Source organism: Pantherophis guttatus, chromosome 2, assembly GCF_059756535.1.
Source record: "Pantherophis guttatus breed Tessera chromosome 2, ASM5975653v1, whole genome shotgun sequence".
NCBI lineage: Eukaryota > Metazoa > Chordata > Lepidosauria > Squamata > Colubridae > Pantherophis > Pantherophis guttatus.
This window is the reverse complement of record NC_142064.1, coordinates 192819406-192837445: the sequence shown is the minus strand read 5'-3', so window position 1 is coordinate 192837445 and position 18040 is coordinate 192819406. Positions and strand designations below refer to the sequence as shown.

General features: G+C 44.9%; 1 protein-coding gene across 3 annotated transcripts in view; it reads left to right on the top strand.

Annotated features, from left to right (window-relative positions):
• PITX1 (paired like homeodomain 1) overlaps positions 1-18040 on the top strand; it is a 43956-nt gene that overhangs the window by 17865 nt on the left and 8051 nt on the right. Inside the window, exons 1-3 of one of the 3 annotated variants that reach the window (XM_034403759.3) lie at positions 8072-8547; positions 8786-8935; positions 14217-14422. In XM_034403759.3, coding sequence (XP_034259650.1) covers positions 8791-8935; positions 14217-14422 — 351 coding nt within the window. In that variant the 5' untranslated portion in view covers positions 8072-8547; positions 8786-8790. Of the gene's footprint in view, positions 1-8071; positions 8548-8596; positions 8936-14216; positions 14423-18040 lie in introns of those variants that run through there. The other 2 variants (XM_034403750.3, XM_034403741.3) reach the window with 2 other exon arrangements.

Here is an 18040-nt window from a genome sequence, read left to right as displayed (position 1 = left end):
CTGGCTAGCAAGATTTCCAAGTTTCATGCATTCCATCTCACTTGACTACCCAGCATCATATTATGGTGGGGAAATGGATGTGCAAGAAAAGGCAATAAAGGGGGAACAAGTACAAATCTCTTTCCCACCTCAGCAAAGTAATCTTACAGTAATGAGAGCATAATAATAAAGCTAGTGGCACTTTTATGCAATTTCATCTCAGCCCCACCTATACAGCCCTACTCTGTACATTCTTTACTTAGGCTTTGAGACTTTAGTGTCAATTGTCTTCTAATTTCACATAGAGGATTATTGAGATTTAAGTTATTATTAATTCTCATTGATCCTAATTTTAATAATCAGCTTTGGCAAGTTTGTGCTTCCTTGATCAAATAGCCTTATCATGAAGTCTAGAGAATCCCTATTAAGCGTTATACTGAACAGATCATATTTGGTCTATCTTCCAGTATTAATCCTGAGATCCTCTTTACACAAAATCAGACAGATTGGTAGCCTCTCAGAGAAGGAAGCCACTAAAGTAAACATGAATAATGAAGGAGATGCATATCTCTTCTCCCACACTTCCTTTGATCTTCATTCTAACTTGATCCACCAGTCATTGGGTAATTCGTGGATTCTTGTAGAGCATAATACCCCAAATGTTGCATCCCTCCAGTTCTCCTAAAATGGTCAGCCATTAGGTTTAAAGAATCAGAATCTATTTTCGTGAGAATGAGATTCCTTTATCTTGACAGTGTGAAAATATAACTACAAAGGATAACTACTCTTTTTTTCTCCCACAATCTTTTCATGATCGTCAAAAATTGAAGACAGCTTTTTGATCAGGTAGTAGAAGAAGTTAAAGTTATAGTAAATATGTAAACATACTAAATTGATTTATATTGAGTCACGTCAATAACTGATCACACTCAGTATTTCAGCTCCAACCTTCCCTTACCTAAGAGCTCAAGGAGGTTGGACTTAATCCCACCATTGGCCATGCTGGCTGAGGGAACATGAAAGTTGAAGCCTACCATGTTGTGCTAGACATAAAGTCAGGAGAAACTGGTCTATTCTAGCTTTTCCAATTGTGCCACCCAAGATCTGGAAATGCTAAAGAATGAATATACATAAAGCTTTGGCGTTCACCTGAACTTTTTGTCATGCTGGATGGCAGAGACACCAGAGGGAAATGTTTAGTTACGTTGAGGAAGCCAAATCTGCAGTAGTACTTACTTCAGATCAAGTGTAACTTTTTCATAACACTCAACAACTTTGTGTATTTTTTTCCTCATTATCCAAAGTGACAGAGAGTTCCTCCAACTTCCAACTTCGTGATGTTCTTCTTGTAATATAAGAAATATATTACATAGGAACCGCGGTGGCGTAGTGGTTAGAATGCAGTATTGCAGACTAATTATGCTAACTGCCGACTGCCAGCAATTCAGCAGTTCAAGTCTCATTGGCTCAAGGTTGACTCAGCCTTCCATCCTTCTGAGGTTGGTAAAATTAGGACCCAGATTGTCCGGGGGTGGGGGGGAGATATGCTGATTCTGTAAATCACTTAGAGAAGACTGTAAAACACTATGAAGCAGTATATAAGTCTAAGTGCTATTGCTATCGCTATAGTAACTACCATTACTTGGGAATAATTGCTGAGAGAGTCATTTCCTCCTTCTTCTGCACTGGTCCAGATATCTTGGTCTTGCAAGTAATACTGATTTTCTCCCCACCAAAATAACTCCAGGCGGTCTTGCAACTGCACTAGTAACTGAGGAAATCTTCAATAGTTAGGTCCTTTGTTTTATTTCACTAAAACAATCTTTCCTCTTCAAAAACAAAACAAAGCAAAACCCAAAACAAAACAAAACAACCCGTACATCCAGGCTGCAGACTTGAATTACAAGTATTGTAAAGTAAAGCTCTCTGAGCTCCGTGCCATTTGCTGTAAAATAAACCTCTTTGGGCTTATTTTGATTGCAAAAATGCCTGAATTGATACTTGACACTAACATAATGTGTTGTTTCACCAAAAAAAAAAAAAAATTGCTTCCCTGTCTTTTTCATTGATGCTCTGATAATAATGATTCTTGTCTCCAAGACTGAACTTCAAAGTCAGTTTCACAGTGGCCACAAGAAACATCTATTTCAAATCAGGTCTGAATGACCACTCCTCCAATCATAACTGTTGCTTAATCTGTTGCCCTGCAGATACATTGACCTACAATATCCATCACCTGCAATAAGCATAACTGAAAACCATTAGAGGAGTCCTGATTGAAGAGTGTACTGTATCCAAATCCACCCCTGTGTTGTAAGATATAGTGCCTGATCCTCCCCTTTGATTCTGTGCTTGGATGAAGTTTAGTACTGAGAGTTACCAAAGCTCTTTGAAAAAGCAAAACCAGAACTGGGTTTGACTGACTGCTCAACCCTGCTCTCATGTACATCCAGATGGACCGTTCCTTACCTGGCAGCCAGACCTGAGTGGCAAAGTAACATAAGGGACTTGTGGTTGTTAGGTCTTACTATGCCATCCTGGCTTTAGATGGACTAAATCTTTCCACCTGGCTCTTTTGATCCCTGAACTGGAACCTTCTCCTTCCTATCAGAGCCTTTCTCCCCAACACTCCCTGTTGCCTTCTCCTTGGCTCACTTTCTCCCTGGCTCCACCTTTCCTTCCACCTTCATCCACAGCCTAGGCTGCTGCTTGGCCCTGAGATCTGCTTCTCCCCAAATAAACAGGTGAGCCAGGCCAATTTTGCAGCCTGGACTTGAGAGAAAGGAGCAGAAGACAGGTACAGCTTGATTCTCCCAGGTAGCCCTGAGGTTCGCAGTGTTGTGTTTCCTGGAAAGGCCATGCTTTATTTTCTGTTCTGAATGGAAAATATGACAAGTGAAAAATAAGAATTAAGGTTCCTTCTTTCCAACGTGAGAGAGGAGGGCAAGGGAGCAAGAGCTGTAAGAGATAGGAAATTTGTCTCTCCCGGATAGCAGCTCCTGGGAAGTAGCTTCAACAATAACAGGATGTACCAATTTGTTTTCCCTGCTGTTAAAGCTGGCAAAGAAAGGGCACACTGAACCTGCTTAGGGGCATTTTTGTTACTTTGCCATTCAGCCTGATACCAAAGCAAATGATAGAACTTCAACTTGGCACAGATGAATCCCAAGGATGTCTCTTCCCAAGAGAGGCCCCATTCATTGCAATGGGACTTTCTCCAAGAAAAGGAGATATATATGACTGTGGCTTGATCCTGTGTTTACCCGCCTGGAAGGCATCGGCCAAGGCAAGCTGGAGAACATTTGTTTTCTAAAGGCCTCCGGACATTTGGCCTGCTGGCAAAGATACAAGCCGTTCATGAAAACAGCAGCATCTCTTGAGGAGAGGAAGTCTGTCTGAACCTTAGGAGAATATTGAGCAAGGTTGTAGTTGTGCTGCAAAACCTTACGCTGGGCTTTTTTTTTTTTCCAGCTTGCTGCTTTCCTGGTTTCTAAAATCCAAAAAGCCTTTAGTGTCTTCTGCCGCATTCCCAAATGGCATTCACTGTAGCAGTTAGAGCACCACAGGCTTAGTTTGTAATAGAGTTAGGTACCAGGTTTACCCTTTCCCTACCTTCCTCTTTAAAAGCAAAGGGTTCTTATTCCAGGTACTTCTGATGTAACAAGGCAGCTACAACAAGGTATGTTGGAGAGGCTCTGCTCCATTTATTGAAAGGAGCCTCGACATACCCAAAGGCCAGCCCTGGCTGTTGGCACACAATGTAGTCAGTGTAGGCTAGAACCCTAACTAGGTTCCTGAATTAATCCATTTCCTGGGTTTCCTCAATATAGTAAGCCACTTCCTAAAATAACACATAACGCGTTTCCCCGAAAATAAGACCCTGTCTTATATTTTTTTGAACCCTAAAACATGGCCTTATTTTTAAGGAGGTCTTATTATTTGGGGGCACATGGAGCAAGAGGGGGCTCCTCTTGCAGTCTTACCTGATTTCCAGCTCTGTCTCCCTAACCCTAACCAGAGGAAATGGCGTGGACTGGCTGCGCATGCATTTAAATATTTTGGGGGAGGGCTTATTTTCAGGGGGGGCTTATTTTAGTGCATGCGCCCAAAAGCTCAGTTGGACTTATTATCAGGGGATGTCTTATTTTGGGGGAAACGGTACAAAACTAAAAAAAAAAACCTAAAGAAGAATCTAACCCTAATCCAGCTTCAGTGGTTGTATTGAAAGCAGCCACAGTAAAGTTGAGGTTTTTCATGAAAATTGTGATGATGTTGTGCTAACGCTGTCCCAATCCTCAGTCTTTATTTGACATATTTTCCACTTATTCGCTTGGGGGTGGGGGGAGGTTAATAGAAGAGGTCTAATACGACCAGGGTGAAATAACTGGACTTTGGGAGTTTGTTTAACCGAAACTGATGTTGGGTGGGTTGGTTTCTTGATTATTTGAGCACTTCAGTCAGAGGAGTCATTTCTTCTCCTCCTCCTCCTCCTCCTTCTCCTCCTCCTCCCCAGTGGTTTATCTTGTCTCTGAGCTCAGTATAGACAAATATTAGGCAGCGTTACAGTTCAGAGGTCACCTTTTGGAGCCTCTGAACATGGGATGGAGGTGTGTGAGTGGGGGGGAGGGAGGGAAGGGGAGAGAGAGAGACAGACAGACAGACAGACAGACAGAGAACAGAAGCTGCCAGGAATAATATCTGCTGATAGAGCAAGATCTGCCTGGTGCTTTATCAAAAGGGCAAAGAGGGTAAGGTAGAGATTTTGCACCCCACGGTCCCCATTGCCTTGGCAGGTGGCGCTGCTGGAAGTGGTGGTTGACCAGCATCTGAAGGGCTTCAGGTTTCCCCCCTCCCCCCCCCCCCGGATTAATGCTCTTTGCCCTTCGCTGCAGCACTGTTATGGGGAGTTCTGAGCCGAATTCGACTTAAGGCTGTATTTATTTACAGTTTAAAGGGGCTTCTTTGCTCGCTCAGAAAGTCTGGATTGCTGGGCCTTAATGTGCAGGAATGACTATCAGAAGAAATGGGGGGGGGGGATTTAATTCCTTCACTTGATCGGTTGGATGGGAATCCAGTTTCCGAGGCGAACTCTGGGGACAACTGTGGAACCCCCTTTGACACTTGATACCCGAGTGGTCCTGGCAACAGATTTCCTCGGATTTCTCCTCGTGGGAAAGGGGAGCGTGGAAGGAGCCTACAAAGGCTCCTGGTTTAGGAGTTACAGTGGGAATCTCAACCAGAGCGGTTGCTGCGGCGCTGCTGGATTCCGGCAGAGTAAAGAAAGGTCCCGAAGATGGCATTGTAGGAGCCTGGATGGCTGGGCGGCAGAGAGAACTCATTCCGCGGTTCTTCTTAGGTTGTGGATCGGCTCTAAACTGCGCTCTCCAAAAAGTTTTGCGGTGGGCGCGAGAAAAATTAACCCTGCCGCCCTCCATCCTGAGCCCTCGCGGGGAGTGGGAGGAGGGAATGCTGCAAAAGCTCCAAGAGAGCGGACTCAAAAGAATGGGATGAACGGAAGTTGGCTTCTCGAGAAAAGGGCCCTCACCTTTCCCTCCCACCGCGTAAAACTCCCTCCGTAGTATTTCTCCACCCCAGAAATGCGGTCTGAACATGACACCGTTCCAGGTCCAGAAGGAGGCAGATAGAGAGGTTCACCTGATCTTCGGGAGATCTTTTAGTCTGTTTTGCACCTGCAGAACCGGGGTTGTAATTCGCAGCTTTTAAAACTCGGAGGAAAAAGCACCCTGAGGTTTGCCGCTGCCTGGCAGCCTTGGAACTTGAGTTCTTCAGAGCCATCGCTCCCTGGAGAGTTGCAGCCAAGAGCTCCAGCCTTGGAAAAGAAAAAGACCCCCCCCCGAACAGAAATTCCCTCCCCAATAAGCCCGTTAAGAGAAAGTTTCCAGCAAGCGGGGGTCGTTTGGCCTTTTCTGCCAATTACCGGTAACGTATTTGGTGCTGGACAGCACATCATAAGAAATTAGTAGTGCAATGGAAATTGCTGAAGGGCTGTTCTGCAATTTAAGATCCACCGATATCCATAGGAGCTACGTTCATCTCCCTTAATATGAATTCAACCCAAAAGCTACCTTCACAGAACTAGCTGTGCCACGACATGACACGCACTTCCTTATTACTATTTAGAGATGCTTCAGTGAATCTTGCCATTGTGGTTGATGAGTCATAACGTATGGCATAGCTTCTTGTGGAATAAATGTGTCAACGCGAAGCCAGCACGCAGTGGCCAGAACTCGAGGGATGAGCCGCCCCTCGCCCCCGCGAACAAGTTGAGGCTTGCTTAGAGTGGGGTCAGGCCGGAGACTTTGGGCTGGAGTCCACATCCGCAGTCCGGCCGCCCCACCAGTAGTGCGAAAACCAAAGCCGAGAGGAGGATCTGTGTTGAACTACAGCCAGGACAGCGGAGGGAACGGCTCCGGAGTCCTCAGCTCTCCTCCTGAAGTTTCGGCCGAGCGCTTTGTGGCCGAGGGGGTCCGGCAGCTTTCGCGTTGGCACGGCGCTACCTAAATATCCCAAAAGTTTGTGGCGAAGCTCCCGTTGAAGGCAGGCGGGGATGGCAAGTGAATCGCGAAAGCAGCCCAAAATAGAAGCTAGGCGGTTTGAGTAGAAATTCCGCGGGGATCCAGAGATAGGACTTGGTACGTTTTTAGGAGCGGTGTTTATGAACCCGGCAAATCCCATTTACTTCGACGGATTTGTCGCCTCGTCGCCAGATTTATAGAATTGAAAAATCTCATTTAAGCACAGGGACTTCCATGACCCAGAGGAGATTTAAAAAGAAGATCTGGCGGCTCTTTACTAAGACCGTCAATAATATTAACGGGGGAGGCACCTTACTTAGTTGTTTATAATGACACCTAAAAACTCCTGGGTTTTTTTTTTTAAAAAAAACAAAATAGTAGCGCAGTTCCACCTTGATTTGAAAAAAAAAAAATATTCCAGTTGGACTCGGAAAAGCCGAGGGATGTGGTTAAAGCGCTGAGACCTGAAGTCTCAATTTCCCCGTCCAAAAACACCAGGCAGGGATCCATGAAAATTAATTCTTCTCAATCTATCGTACTATATTATATTTCCTCTCCCAGACTCAGAACTACGGGAAAAAAATATCCCTGAGTCAACATTTGCGGGCCACCAGAAAATAAGCAGAAGGCAAAGGGGAGATCCATTCTGGGCTGTTTCAATGTTTAAACTGCTTTTTCCCCTCCTAAAATTGGGAGAAGCATTCATAATGCATTATTAGTTTCACACACACACACACACTCACACAAATCCTCGTAGCTTTTCAAACAGAATATACCCCGCTTACAGTACTTCCTGGCAGTTTGTTTCTAAGCTCTGATGTAGTTTATAAATTGCACGTCTAACTCAAAAATCGGTCGCAATTAAATTTACTAAAAGGCTCCCCGAAGTAAGCCTATTGACCGGAACGAAAAATCCTTCTGAGTAAACTGGAAGGACTTGGCTGACTTATTCGAAATCTGAGTAGACGTACACGTGCAATCACTGAAAGAGTTGGATTTTTGCTTGCTTCTTCGGAAACATGTCCTGTGGTCTTTTAGTAAACGCATTTAGGATTGCACTCTGCATGAGTCACGTAGCTGAACAGTGGAATAGAAGGCCGACCTTGCACATATTCACCGCAATTAAGCCCCATCAGTCCCAGAAGTGACATCCACCCTGAGCCCTGGAGACTTCCACAGCAACCGCTGGGGAAGCTTTTCTATATCGGACGTAGATGGAAACAAATTGCCTTTCTGGTTAAAATTCGCCGGGAGGAATAGGCGAGTTGAATGATCGCTCCAGTAAGACGGATTTCCATAGAAACCCTTCTCGAGTAAGCGATCTCCTCCTTTCCCCCCCACCCCCAGTCCCTAACTCCCCCCCCCCCGTTCTGGTGATTTCAATGCAGAAGTCCCCTTGCCTGAAGCGGACCTTGGAATGAACCACACCGTCTGGAAAGTGGGGAATGGGGGGGGGGAGAGAGAGAGAGAAGTAAAAAGAGAAGGAGAATCAAATTGGCTTTGGGGAGAAGAGCCCCGTTCCTGAAACTCAGCTTTTTAGCGAGAGAGAGAGAGACAGAGAGAGAGGGAGACGCCGACGGGGAGCGGGCGCGGTCTCTTTAACCAATGCGCGAAGCCCACCCTCGGAAGCTCTCGCTGGCAGGGACCGAGAGCTCGCAGGAGGCTCCATTAGGCGAAGGAAAGAGAGAGCTCGGTGGACGAGATCTAGTAGCCGGGAGGACGGGGAGGTTTTGAACTTTCCTAGGCGGGTGGGGGCGGGGAGGGAGGAGGGAGGAGGGAAGGAGGGAGGCAGGAAAGGAAGAAAGAAGGGGCGGAGTCTTGCTTCAACTTTCAGGCGTTCGTTCCAGGGCAGGTCACTTGAATCTCGGCCACCCCAAGCGACTCGCCTGGTTTCCTCGGCCCCCCCCCTCCCCTCCCGCGCGCTACCTACAAGGGGGGCGCCTTTGCTTCTTTCCCCGGGAAGTCGGACCGCTCGGAAGCTCGGCGGTGCCTGTCCTCCAGTCAGCCAAGCCGAATCTTAGTGGATTTAAAAGTAATTTTTTTAAAATATATATATATATATATATATATATATCTATAAGTAAAGTGGACTTTCGGTGGAACCGTCCTGGGCAGCCGCTCGCTGTCATTCTCTCTAGCTTGGCAGTTCTCCTCTCTCTCGTAGTTTTGTATGCACGTAAGACGTTGCAAGCCGAGAGCGCGCAGACTTCAAAAGGGCAGGCGCGCAGGCTACGACTCAGCCTCCTTCTTGCTTATGGATTCCTTTAAAGGTGGGATGAATTTGGAAAGGCTTCCCGACAGCTTGAGAACCCCGCAGGCGTCCCACGACATGGCTTCCAGCTTCCATTTGCAGAGATCTTCCGAAGGCAGAGAACCGATCGAGAACTCGGCCAGCGAATCTTCGGACACCGAAGCCCCAGGTAAACCCGCAGTTTGGGGCGGTGGGGTGCCGCGGTTTTATAGGAAGTAAGCAGAAAAGACACCCCCACCCCCCCCACCCCAGCGCCCTCCTCCATCCCTACCGTGGAGGGCGCGATCAGGCGAGAGGAGCCGCGTTCAAAACAAAAGCACGTTAGGGGCGGCCCAGAATCCCTTGGTTTCAGCATGGGAACGAGGAAGGGGTGGTGAGATTCATCGCGCCCTCTCGGTTGTGGCGGAGTTTGCGCTCAAGTTTCCCAGGCTAACTGGCACTTTTTATTCTTTCTTCCCCCCCCAAAATACGCAACTCCTTGAGTTTCTTTTAAGAGCCCTTCCGTTCGGGCTCCGGGTTTTCGAACTCACGGCAAGTCTTGTTTGGGTTTATTTTCCAGTCTGGATAGCGTAGGCGTGTAAAAGGATCTCTCGGGAGGGCCCCCATCAAAACTCAGGCAGGGAAGGGGAAAAAAAAAAGGTGGAGGGGAAAGGAAGGAAGGAAAATTTCAAGGCCTTGGCGAGGGAATGAGCAGACATCTTATTCCGCCCGGCGTTGCTTTTAATCCGGGATGTCTTTGTAGAGGAGTGGCATATTTTAGGAGAAGGTTTTGTAAAAGGACACCGGCTGCAGCTTCCCTCCGTCAGCCCTATTTGCAGGTGAACGAGTGTCAATTGCCAACCCCAAAGTAACGCTACGTTGGCAACTCTTCCCTAAATACACGAAAAAGCCTTTTGCTCCGAAGAAGTGGTTCTCTTCGATTTCAGGGCAAGGGAGGGGGTTGCAAAATGCTCCCCCCCCCGCGCCGCCGCCAAATGCAAGTGCCCAGCCGGGCTCCTTGCTTGAGAAAATTACCCCGAGTGCTCCGCGGCTCAAATCTTGGGAAAGTTCACTCCTAAAAATGAGTAAGAACAACGCCTCGATGACAGAATGAAACTTCAGAGTGAATCCTTCGCACTTCTCCTTTCCCAGCAATTATGTTGTGGACGGCAACCTAAAATACCTAAAAACGCGCTGTGCCTTTTGACGTTCCTGCTTTAGTGAAGACAACTCGAGTCTAGAGAGGTGTTGGTGAAATTAGTAGATATTTCTTTGGGAAAGAATTTAACTTTCAAATTAGTAGGCACAAGAGTGGAATCTAATTCTCAAACTCCAGATAATTTCTGCATTTGAATGCCACAGCTTGATCTTGCGGGAAATTAATGGCATATCTAAATAAATAAAGCCGAGTTCACCCAAACTGAAGTAAATTTAAAATGCAACCCTTCAAGTCAATCCCACTATTTATTGCTGAATTTGGGCTTGTGCTACCTTGGGACCAGCCCCTGGTAATGTTTACGCATTCGGTTGCATCAGTTGGAGAAACAATTTCCCCAAGCAAGAGAGGAAAGAGTGAAGAGACCTGGTTCCAAGATATACAATGCGTTCCAGTAACGCCAAGTAGGAAAAATAAAACAGGGAACCACCGGTAATATTTAATAGAAGGGGTCAGATTAAGCAGGCGCTTGGGAATTAGAACAATAGGGCAAGCCTAATTCCTTTGGAAAACAACACCTTTGCCTCTAGATTTCCACTGAAATAAATTTTAGGCTTCTTAACATGCCCACAGATAAATGAGGGAATGCTGGTAGAAGCGGCCCAGAGAAAACGCAGCGCCTTCTCGCCAAGTCAGGTCCCCATTTTTATTTTTTTTTAAGCAGCTGTTCCGGAAGTGGTTTGCAAATGGCAGGAGCACCACAGCTGAGGGTCCTTGTGGTTGTGTAAGTTGAGGTCCTTATGGTTGTGCCAAGCTCTAGTTCCTAATGGAGAAGAGGGTTCGAGCAAGCAACATCTTGCTTGCTTAGGCCCACCAGAGCTTAGTTTTCACTTCTTGCCTGTGGAAAACAGTGCAAAGGCCAGCAAGCTGGCGGGAAGTGATCGTTCTGGAGCTGTATCAAAGCCCGAGGGAGAAGGCAGCTTTTTGGAGGAGCAGGGATGTGGGGGTAGACTCCACTGGTGGAGAAGGGTTAAAGTTCACCATGCGCCCCCCCTCCCTTTGAGGACTGATGGGGACGTAAGATTGCTTGGGGGCCTTGCCCTCAGTCTCTCCTACACTTTCTCCGAGGTCCAGCCTTAAGAAAAGCCAAGGCCACCAAACTGGTCCCAAGCTGAGCCCACTTTTCCATGGCCTTGCTAGGAAAAAGGCGAGGGTTGTACCAGGGCCTAGGTGAGGCCCTGGTGAATAAGGAGGAGAAGCTTTGAAGAGGACCTACAGTTTCCTTAGGCAGCACCAAGGCCTTGTAGGCTTTGTGAACTGCTTCCCTGCCCAGAGTGGCCCTCCTCTCTGAGCTGCATTGAAAGAAAGCTGCGCTTCTCCTTAACTATTTGTCCTTTGGGGGCTGCCAGCTGGACACTGACACATCTCTCTGATCAGAGTCCTCCGGGAAGAATATCAAATCTAGGCCTTCAAAAGGAGGAGAGATTGTAGCGCGTGTATTTAGGTTTTCAGTGTATGGAATAGCCTCCCAAGTCGATTCATACCATAGAGTTGCCTAATATCTTTATGGGATGGGGTGTTTTGTTTTTTTCCCAAGCAGCAGCTGGTTATACAAGGATCAAATGTGAATTTAATCTTGCCGGTGCCTGCACGTGCTCCTTGTCCACTTTTCTTTCTTTCAAGAGGCATAAATAATTTCTGCATTTTTATGTGGCATCTGATCTTGCTGAAATTAAGCCATTGAGCTCCTCACTCTTTTCAATAAGAAGGGCAAAGCACTTTTGTAATCCGCTGAAATCAGGGGAACATAAAGGGCTTATTTTTGGATGGATCGTGTCTGCAGTTTGACTTTTCAATATAAAAAGGATGTATAAATATTAATGTGGGCGGGTGTGGGTCTGTTTAAGCATATACATATTGTAGATGCATATGATAATAAGGTGACTTTCTTAAATGTCTGTAGAGGAAGGAAGTAAAAGATAATACTCTCTAAAATCCCTCTCACTTTCCAGAAATACATTGCGGAGACCCACAATTCCTTTACTACACACTTTAGTCTGTGTCATGCATTTTATTTAAAGCAGGCTATTAAAGAAAGCAAACAACGTGGATTATTAGCCAGGTCAACTACAGATCCTTCCACAGAATCTTCTATTTAGTTTTAATTACAATATATTCAAACTGCAATTGTACACACATCACACACATCAGCAACTGTCCAATACTCTTTTGAAATACTTGCATAATATCAATTTAGAAATTGATTGCATATCTAGAATCCTACAAAGATAAATGACTGTTGCTTCAGTCTCTCCATCACACTGCAGCATGAACTACTTCAGTGACTGTTGCACAAGCAATTTAATTATAAGTTCTTGGACAGAGAAGACTTTGCCTTAATCAACTCGGAAAGCATTTCCAGGTCTCATTATACTTTTTAGAATTTATAGCCTACAAATTGGCCAGTTTGAATATAATTTAGTTATCAAAGTATTAGCCTTAAGAGACATTTAGCTGAATTGCTGAGGTGTTCAATTGAATATTAAGTCTTTTCAAAAGTGGTGGGTTCCCCTGAATTCAGCTACACTTTCTTCAGTAGGCATGGATCTAGGCCTTAGATGGTAGAATTATCCTTTTTGTGTTGACTCCTGATCACTGGCTGGGCAGTTCCCTGCAGTTTCTTGGCAAGATTTGGAAAGTGGTTTTCCATGGCCTCCTTCCTAGGACTGAGAGGGATTAACTGACCCAAGGTCACCCAGCTGGTTTCGTGCCCAAGACAAAACTAGAACTCACAATTTCCTGGTTTCCAGTCTTATGCCTTAGCATTGCTATATCAAACCGACTGCCAGAAGAATATTTCAGAAGAATACCCTTTGTTCTCTAAACATTCACTTCCACAAATAATAAATTGCATCCATATTCTTAACTATATCTCATCCCTTCCAAAGCATAGTGGGAGAAACCTTCAGTCAATTTAACCTGTGGGTTTATCCTGGAAACTAATGTGAATTGTTTGTATCTGGAAACTGCCATGCATTTTAAAAATAGGAGCGCCCTCACATTTCTTGCACTGAAGCCTATAAAACTTGGGGCTTGAGTAAGTCCTGATTTCTTCCCTCTCCCATTTACCTGAATGATTAGATTGAAGAAATGATCATGCCAATTGACATGCCACTTCAAACTTGTACAAACTTCAGCCATTACTGAACAAATACATTTTATGCTTTCTGGAGAACTTCGTGTACAAATGCATTTTTTTTTTTTGTATTTTTGTATTTTTGAACGGAGATAAATCCAAATTTGCAAAATATCCTTATCTCAATAGTTTAAACAAACATGTTTTCTTAATGTTATGTCATTTTAATTAAATATAAAGAGAGATCCTTGAAAGCTCACCCTGAAAGTAGAAATTCCAAATTCCCAAGGTATAGAGCTGCTCCTGTCCTTTCTTCCCACTCCTTCAGTTTAATAAGAAAATAAAGTTGTTCTCAATGTAGTTATATCATCCCTGGGAGAAGTGTATATTGTATCCTTTGTAAGTTTAAATCCTCAGCATAATAGAAAAATGCCCCAAAACAATCAAAATGAGCAGTAAATTTCTTACTTTTTGGGAGAACAAAGATTCTGATTTGTAAATGAAACTTTTCATTTTCATCAGAATTTTTCTATTGCACGTAAAAGCATGATTTTTAAAAAGTGTTTTTCCCCCTGTATTTCATAGCTTATTTTCTAGCTTTCTGCATCTTCTATGCAGAACAGCGCAGGTCATCTCTAGCCCTTGTTTCTGTAGAGGCAAACCCTTCAATTCTCCAACTTTTTGAAACAGAGGAGCTGGTTCCAATCCAAACCTTTTCGCTGCTGCGAAAATGGTGTATAATTTACGGGAGATTCAGGTTAGACTTTCGTATTAGCCAGCTTGTTTGCAGGGGGACGGTTACTCGCACTGTCTTGGGTTAAAAGGCCTGGCAGAAATCCTTTTATTTTCTTTGCAATAATACTATTAATCGCACCCCAACTGATCCTTATTATTATTGTTGTTATTGTTTATTATGGTTTATTGTTTATTATTATTGTTTACTTTATTAATTAAACATGAAACTCAGTCAACTCAACATTCAAAAATGCATCACAAATACCATTGATTGGTATTGACTGATTGATACGGGTTGCTGCCAGCGTCCTAGGTATCAACCAAGTACATTATTATTGTTATTATTATTATTATTAGTATTAGTATTAGTATTAGTATTAGTATTAGTATTATTATATCCTTATTGTGGTCTCGATCTCCTCGGCCCTCTTTCTTTCTTTCTAGAAAAGGAGCCAAGTGGCGCGCAGAAAAGCGAGGAGGGGAGCGCGGATGACCCGGCGAAGAAGAAAAAGCAGAGGCGCCAAAGGACTCATTTTACCAGCCAGCAACTGCAGGAACTGGAGGCCACTTTCCAGAGGAACCGCTACCCGGACATGAGCATGAGGGAGGAGATCGCGGTGTGGACCAACCTCACGGAGCCCAGAGTCAGGGTGAGCCACCTCCGCAGTCGCCTCTGCAAAGCTTTCCTTCATCTCCCCAGTGGTGGGTTCCTCCCGGCTCGGCACAGTTCGGCCAAGCCGGTAGCAGTGACAAAATCACTTTTTTCAGCCCTCTGGGTAGTCCTTTTGTGCATATGGACTACTCAGAGGGCTGAAAAAGTTATTTTTGAGTGGTCCTCGCACTTTTGACCAGTCCTCGAACTTACGACTGTCCTCACATTTTAAGTTTTTTGCCCTATCTTGTCACCATGGTGAAGAGAAGCAGTTGTGAAATGAGTGACATGGTTGTTAAGAATGCTGCACGGGCATAAATGTGAAGATGGTCATAAGTGTGAGGACAAGTCAAAAGTGCGAGGACCTGTCAGAAATGATTTTTTTCAGCACTCTGAGTAGTCCCTATACACATAGCCATGGCCACCCGCTCACATGACCAGCTAGCCATGCCCACCCAGTCACATGACCTCCAAGCCACACCCACAGAACCGGTAGTAAAAAAATTTAGAACCCACCCCTGCCTCTCCCCCTCCCTCTTGCCCCGCTGTCTGCAGACCACCAGGTCTGCAGACAGCGGTCACTCCTCTTAGAGCTTAGCGCTTACAGCTTATTCCCTCCCAGTGCTCAGCCTTTCCCGGGCCTTGTCTGGGAAGAGAGCCCACCCCGATCCACTGAGCAACCCTGATAAGATGTGTCTCGGAACCAGGAAAGCCAGGAGGGAAATTTGGTGGGAGCCAAAGAGCTCCAAAGCTTACTTGGGAGGCATTTCCCTCCATCTGTAGCAGGTTCGGACGTGTGAAGGGCAAAGATCCCCGCGCGGGAGGGATACAGGCACAGAGGCAGCCGCGGAATCGATCTTTGCATGCGAGCAGAAGACGAGCCGTCTTTGCAGCCCTCTCCGTTGCAGCAACGGGGGCTAAGAACCGCTGCGCCGTGTTTAAATTGGGCCGGAGGGACGCCAGGCCTGATGGAGGCCTGCTCAGGGAAAGCATAGGCCATGTAACTTCTCCCTTGCTTTGCATACCCCAGAACTGAAATGCCTTCAAGTTCTCAGTTCGGGGAAAGCCCACAGAAGAAACAAAACCAACAATTACATGAGCAAAAGTAAGGGGTAAACCCCCTTGGGTCGAGCAAGGGTCCATCCGTCCGTCCCGTCCCCCACTTGGCAACATGCATAGGGGTTCCACTATTATTAGGTCACAATTAGGGCGCAAGGTATTTGCTGCCTAAATTAGGGCATCTCCCCCGTATTTTATTCGAAGAATGTCATCTCATGGAGGTTTGCTTATGAACCAGGGTCTCCCAAGTGTGACTCTGAAGCCACTTTCTTTGAAGTAAGCTGGAGGATTACCGGTACCTCCCCATTGCTTTCCAGTACATAAATGTATACAGAAAAGGCTGCAAAGCTGAGAGCTACTTTAAACACACACCGAATTAAGGTTTAAGCTCTGTTTAGAAGCGAGCTGCTGAAATCAGTAAACCGAGCTGTCTGTCCACACAGCTAAATCTCCTTGGGTGTCCCTTCTTAAATAGGATTATTTCTTGATTAGTTGTTGGATCCTTTATTATTTGTTGGGTCCAACCCTCTGGACGCTCATTAAAAAATCTGTTAAAGGAAGGGATGCCCAACACGTGCTCCTTAAATCCCGGCTGCGCAATTCCGTGGAGTGTCAGTCCTGAGTGAAGTGTTGCCGTCTCTTTAAAGCGGACCTTTGGCAGAACTGAGCAGAGCATCCAAACCGGGCCTAGATTTTCCTCGGGAGAATCCCTCTAGGCTCCCCCACCCCAGCAATTTTTCAAAAGCCCGGGGATTAACGGATCTTAAACAACATATATTAATCGCAATTTCTGATGGGAAAAGATGCTTTTTCAAATGGCTTGAAATGCAATCTCTCCTGCCTTCCCTCTATCTTGAAGGAATAACCTGGCTAAGAAAATGCTAACAGAGTCACAAGCCTTTTTGCTTATTGATTCATTTATTTTATTTGGTGGCCTGGGAAAAGCAGGATTTGTCCAAAATAGACAAAGGTCACCCAAGATTTACTGTTTCCTCTGGGTTGATTATAAATGCAGCCATTTAATAACAACAGCAATTCTAGTTCATCTTCGGGGTGGAGGGAAAGAGGATGCAAGCCTCTGGGTGGATGGGCTTTGTGAGTGTGCCCTTTTTCACAGGAAGGGGAAATGTGTAGAAACACAAGATTCCCCCCCCCCACAAAGGAGAAAACTGTTTTGGTCCCATTTCCTACTTCTGGAAACAAGGAAGCTTGGGGAACGTGAATGTGTTTCTCCCCTGATTTCTATAGCTTTCTATTGGTTCTGACTATAAATGGGAAATTTCGGGAGAAGCGTGAATAGGAAAAGATTAGGGAATGGCTATGTTTACGGCAAAAACTGGGGGAAAAACCCCCAAAATTCTCATCATGACTTAAGGATTGACCCTCAGTTGAGCTATAATAGCAGATGTTGGCTTCAAGCTTTGAACCCCGGACAAGGCCAACAGTGTATGGTGTAGCTATAAAACAAATGCAAGTATTTGGGTTGATTTGACAGGCAGACTCTCTCTCTCTCTCTCTCTCTCTCTCTCTCTCTCTCTCTCTCTCTCTCTCTCTCTCTCTCTCTCTCTCTCTCTCTCTCACACACACACACACACACACACACACACACACACACAGCAGATACTGGACAGATATCCAGGCAGTCATAAGCACTGTGAGGTCAATGGAGCTTCATTTCAAAGAATTGTACCTAATTCTGGAATGGGGAAAAAAATCAGTGAGCAGGTGAAGTTGCTATCTTATTCATGGTGACACTGAGTAATCCCATGTTTAATGAGACTTTAGTAAAGGCAAGAACAGACAAATTCCATTACAATCACAGAAAAGCTGGTCACACATGTATAAGCAGGATTCTGCAACATGCTCAGCTAAACTCTATTTCTTTGAAATGTAATGTTTTGTGCACATCTAATCATTCTGATTTGTGTATTGCCGTTGTACAAATGCATCCAACGGTGAATAATACAATGAACCATAATAAATGAAACCACAGTTTACTGTGTCTGAGATGGACATAAAATCCAAAATTTGGGCAGAACTGTGCCCAATAATAGAAGTAAATCATCGTGAATTGAAAGGTATTAAGTGTGTTGCTTTCAGAGCTGTGTTAATTTATCTATCTGAACAAGTGTAAGAACTGCACCAATTATTTAAAAATAACCAAGAAAGAGTAATTAAATAAAAATAATATTAGGAGGGAAGAGGAGAGACAGGTATTTGGAATTATATTCAGCTACTTCTAAACAAGGATACATTGATCATTTTAATACTAACAGCCAGTTATTATATATGAATTTTTGTGCCCCTCAATTCATGCCAAGCTGAGTTTATACAAAGATATATCACTACAATGCAATGGAGTGATGTATACTTGCATATGAACAATTGCTGGGTAATATGTTTTATTAAAATCAATAGACCCTCCAAATCAAGGATAAGAGAAAGATTTAAATTCATCAGAGGATGGGATTATTTGAGATTCCAAAATCAGCTAAGTATTTCTAGATAGACATGGCTGCTTGAGCTGATTGTCAGGGATTTCCTGCCTTCAATGGCA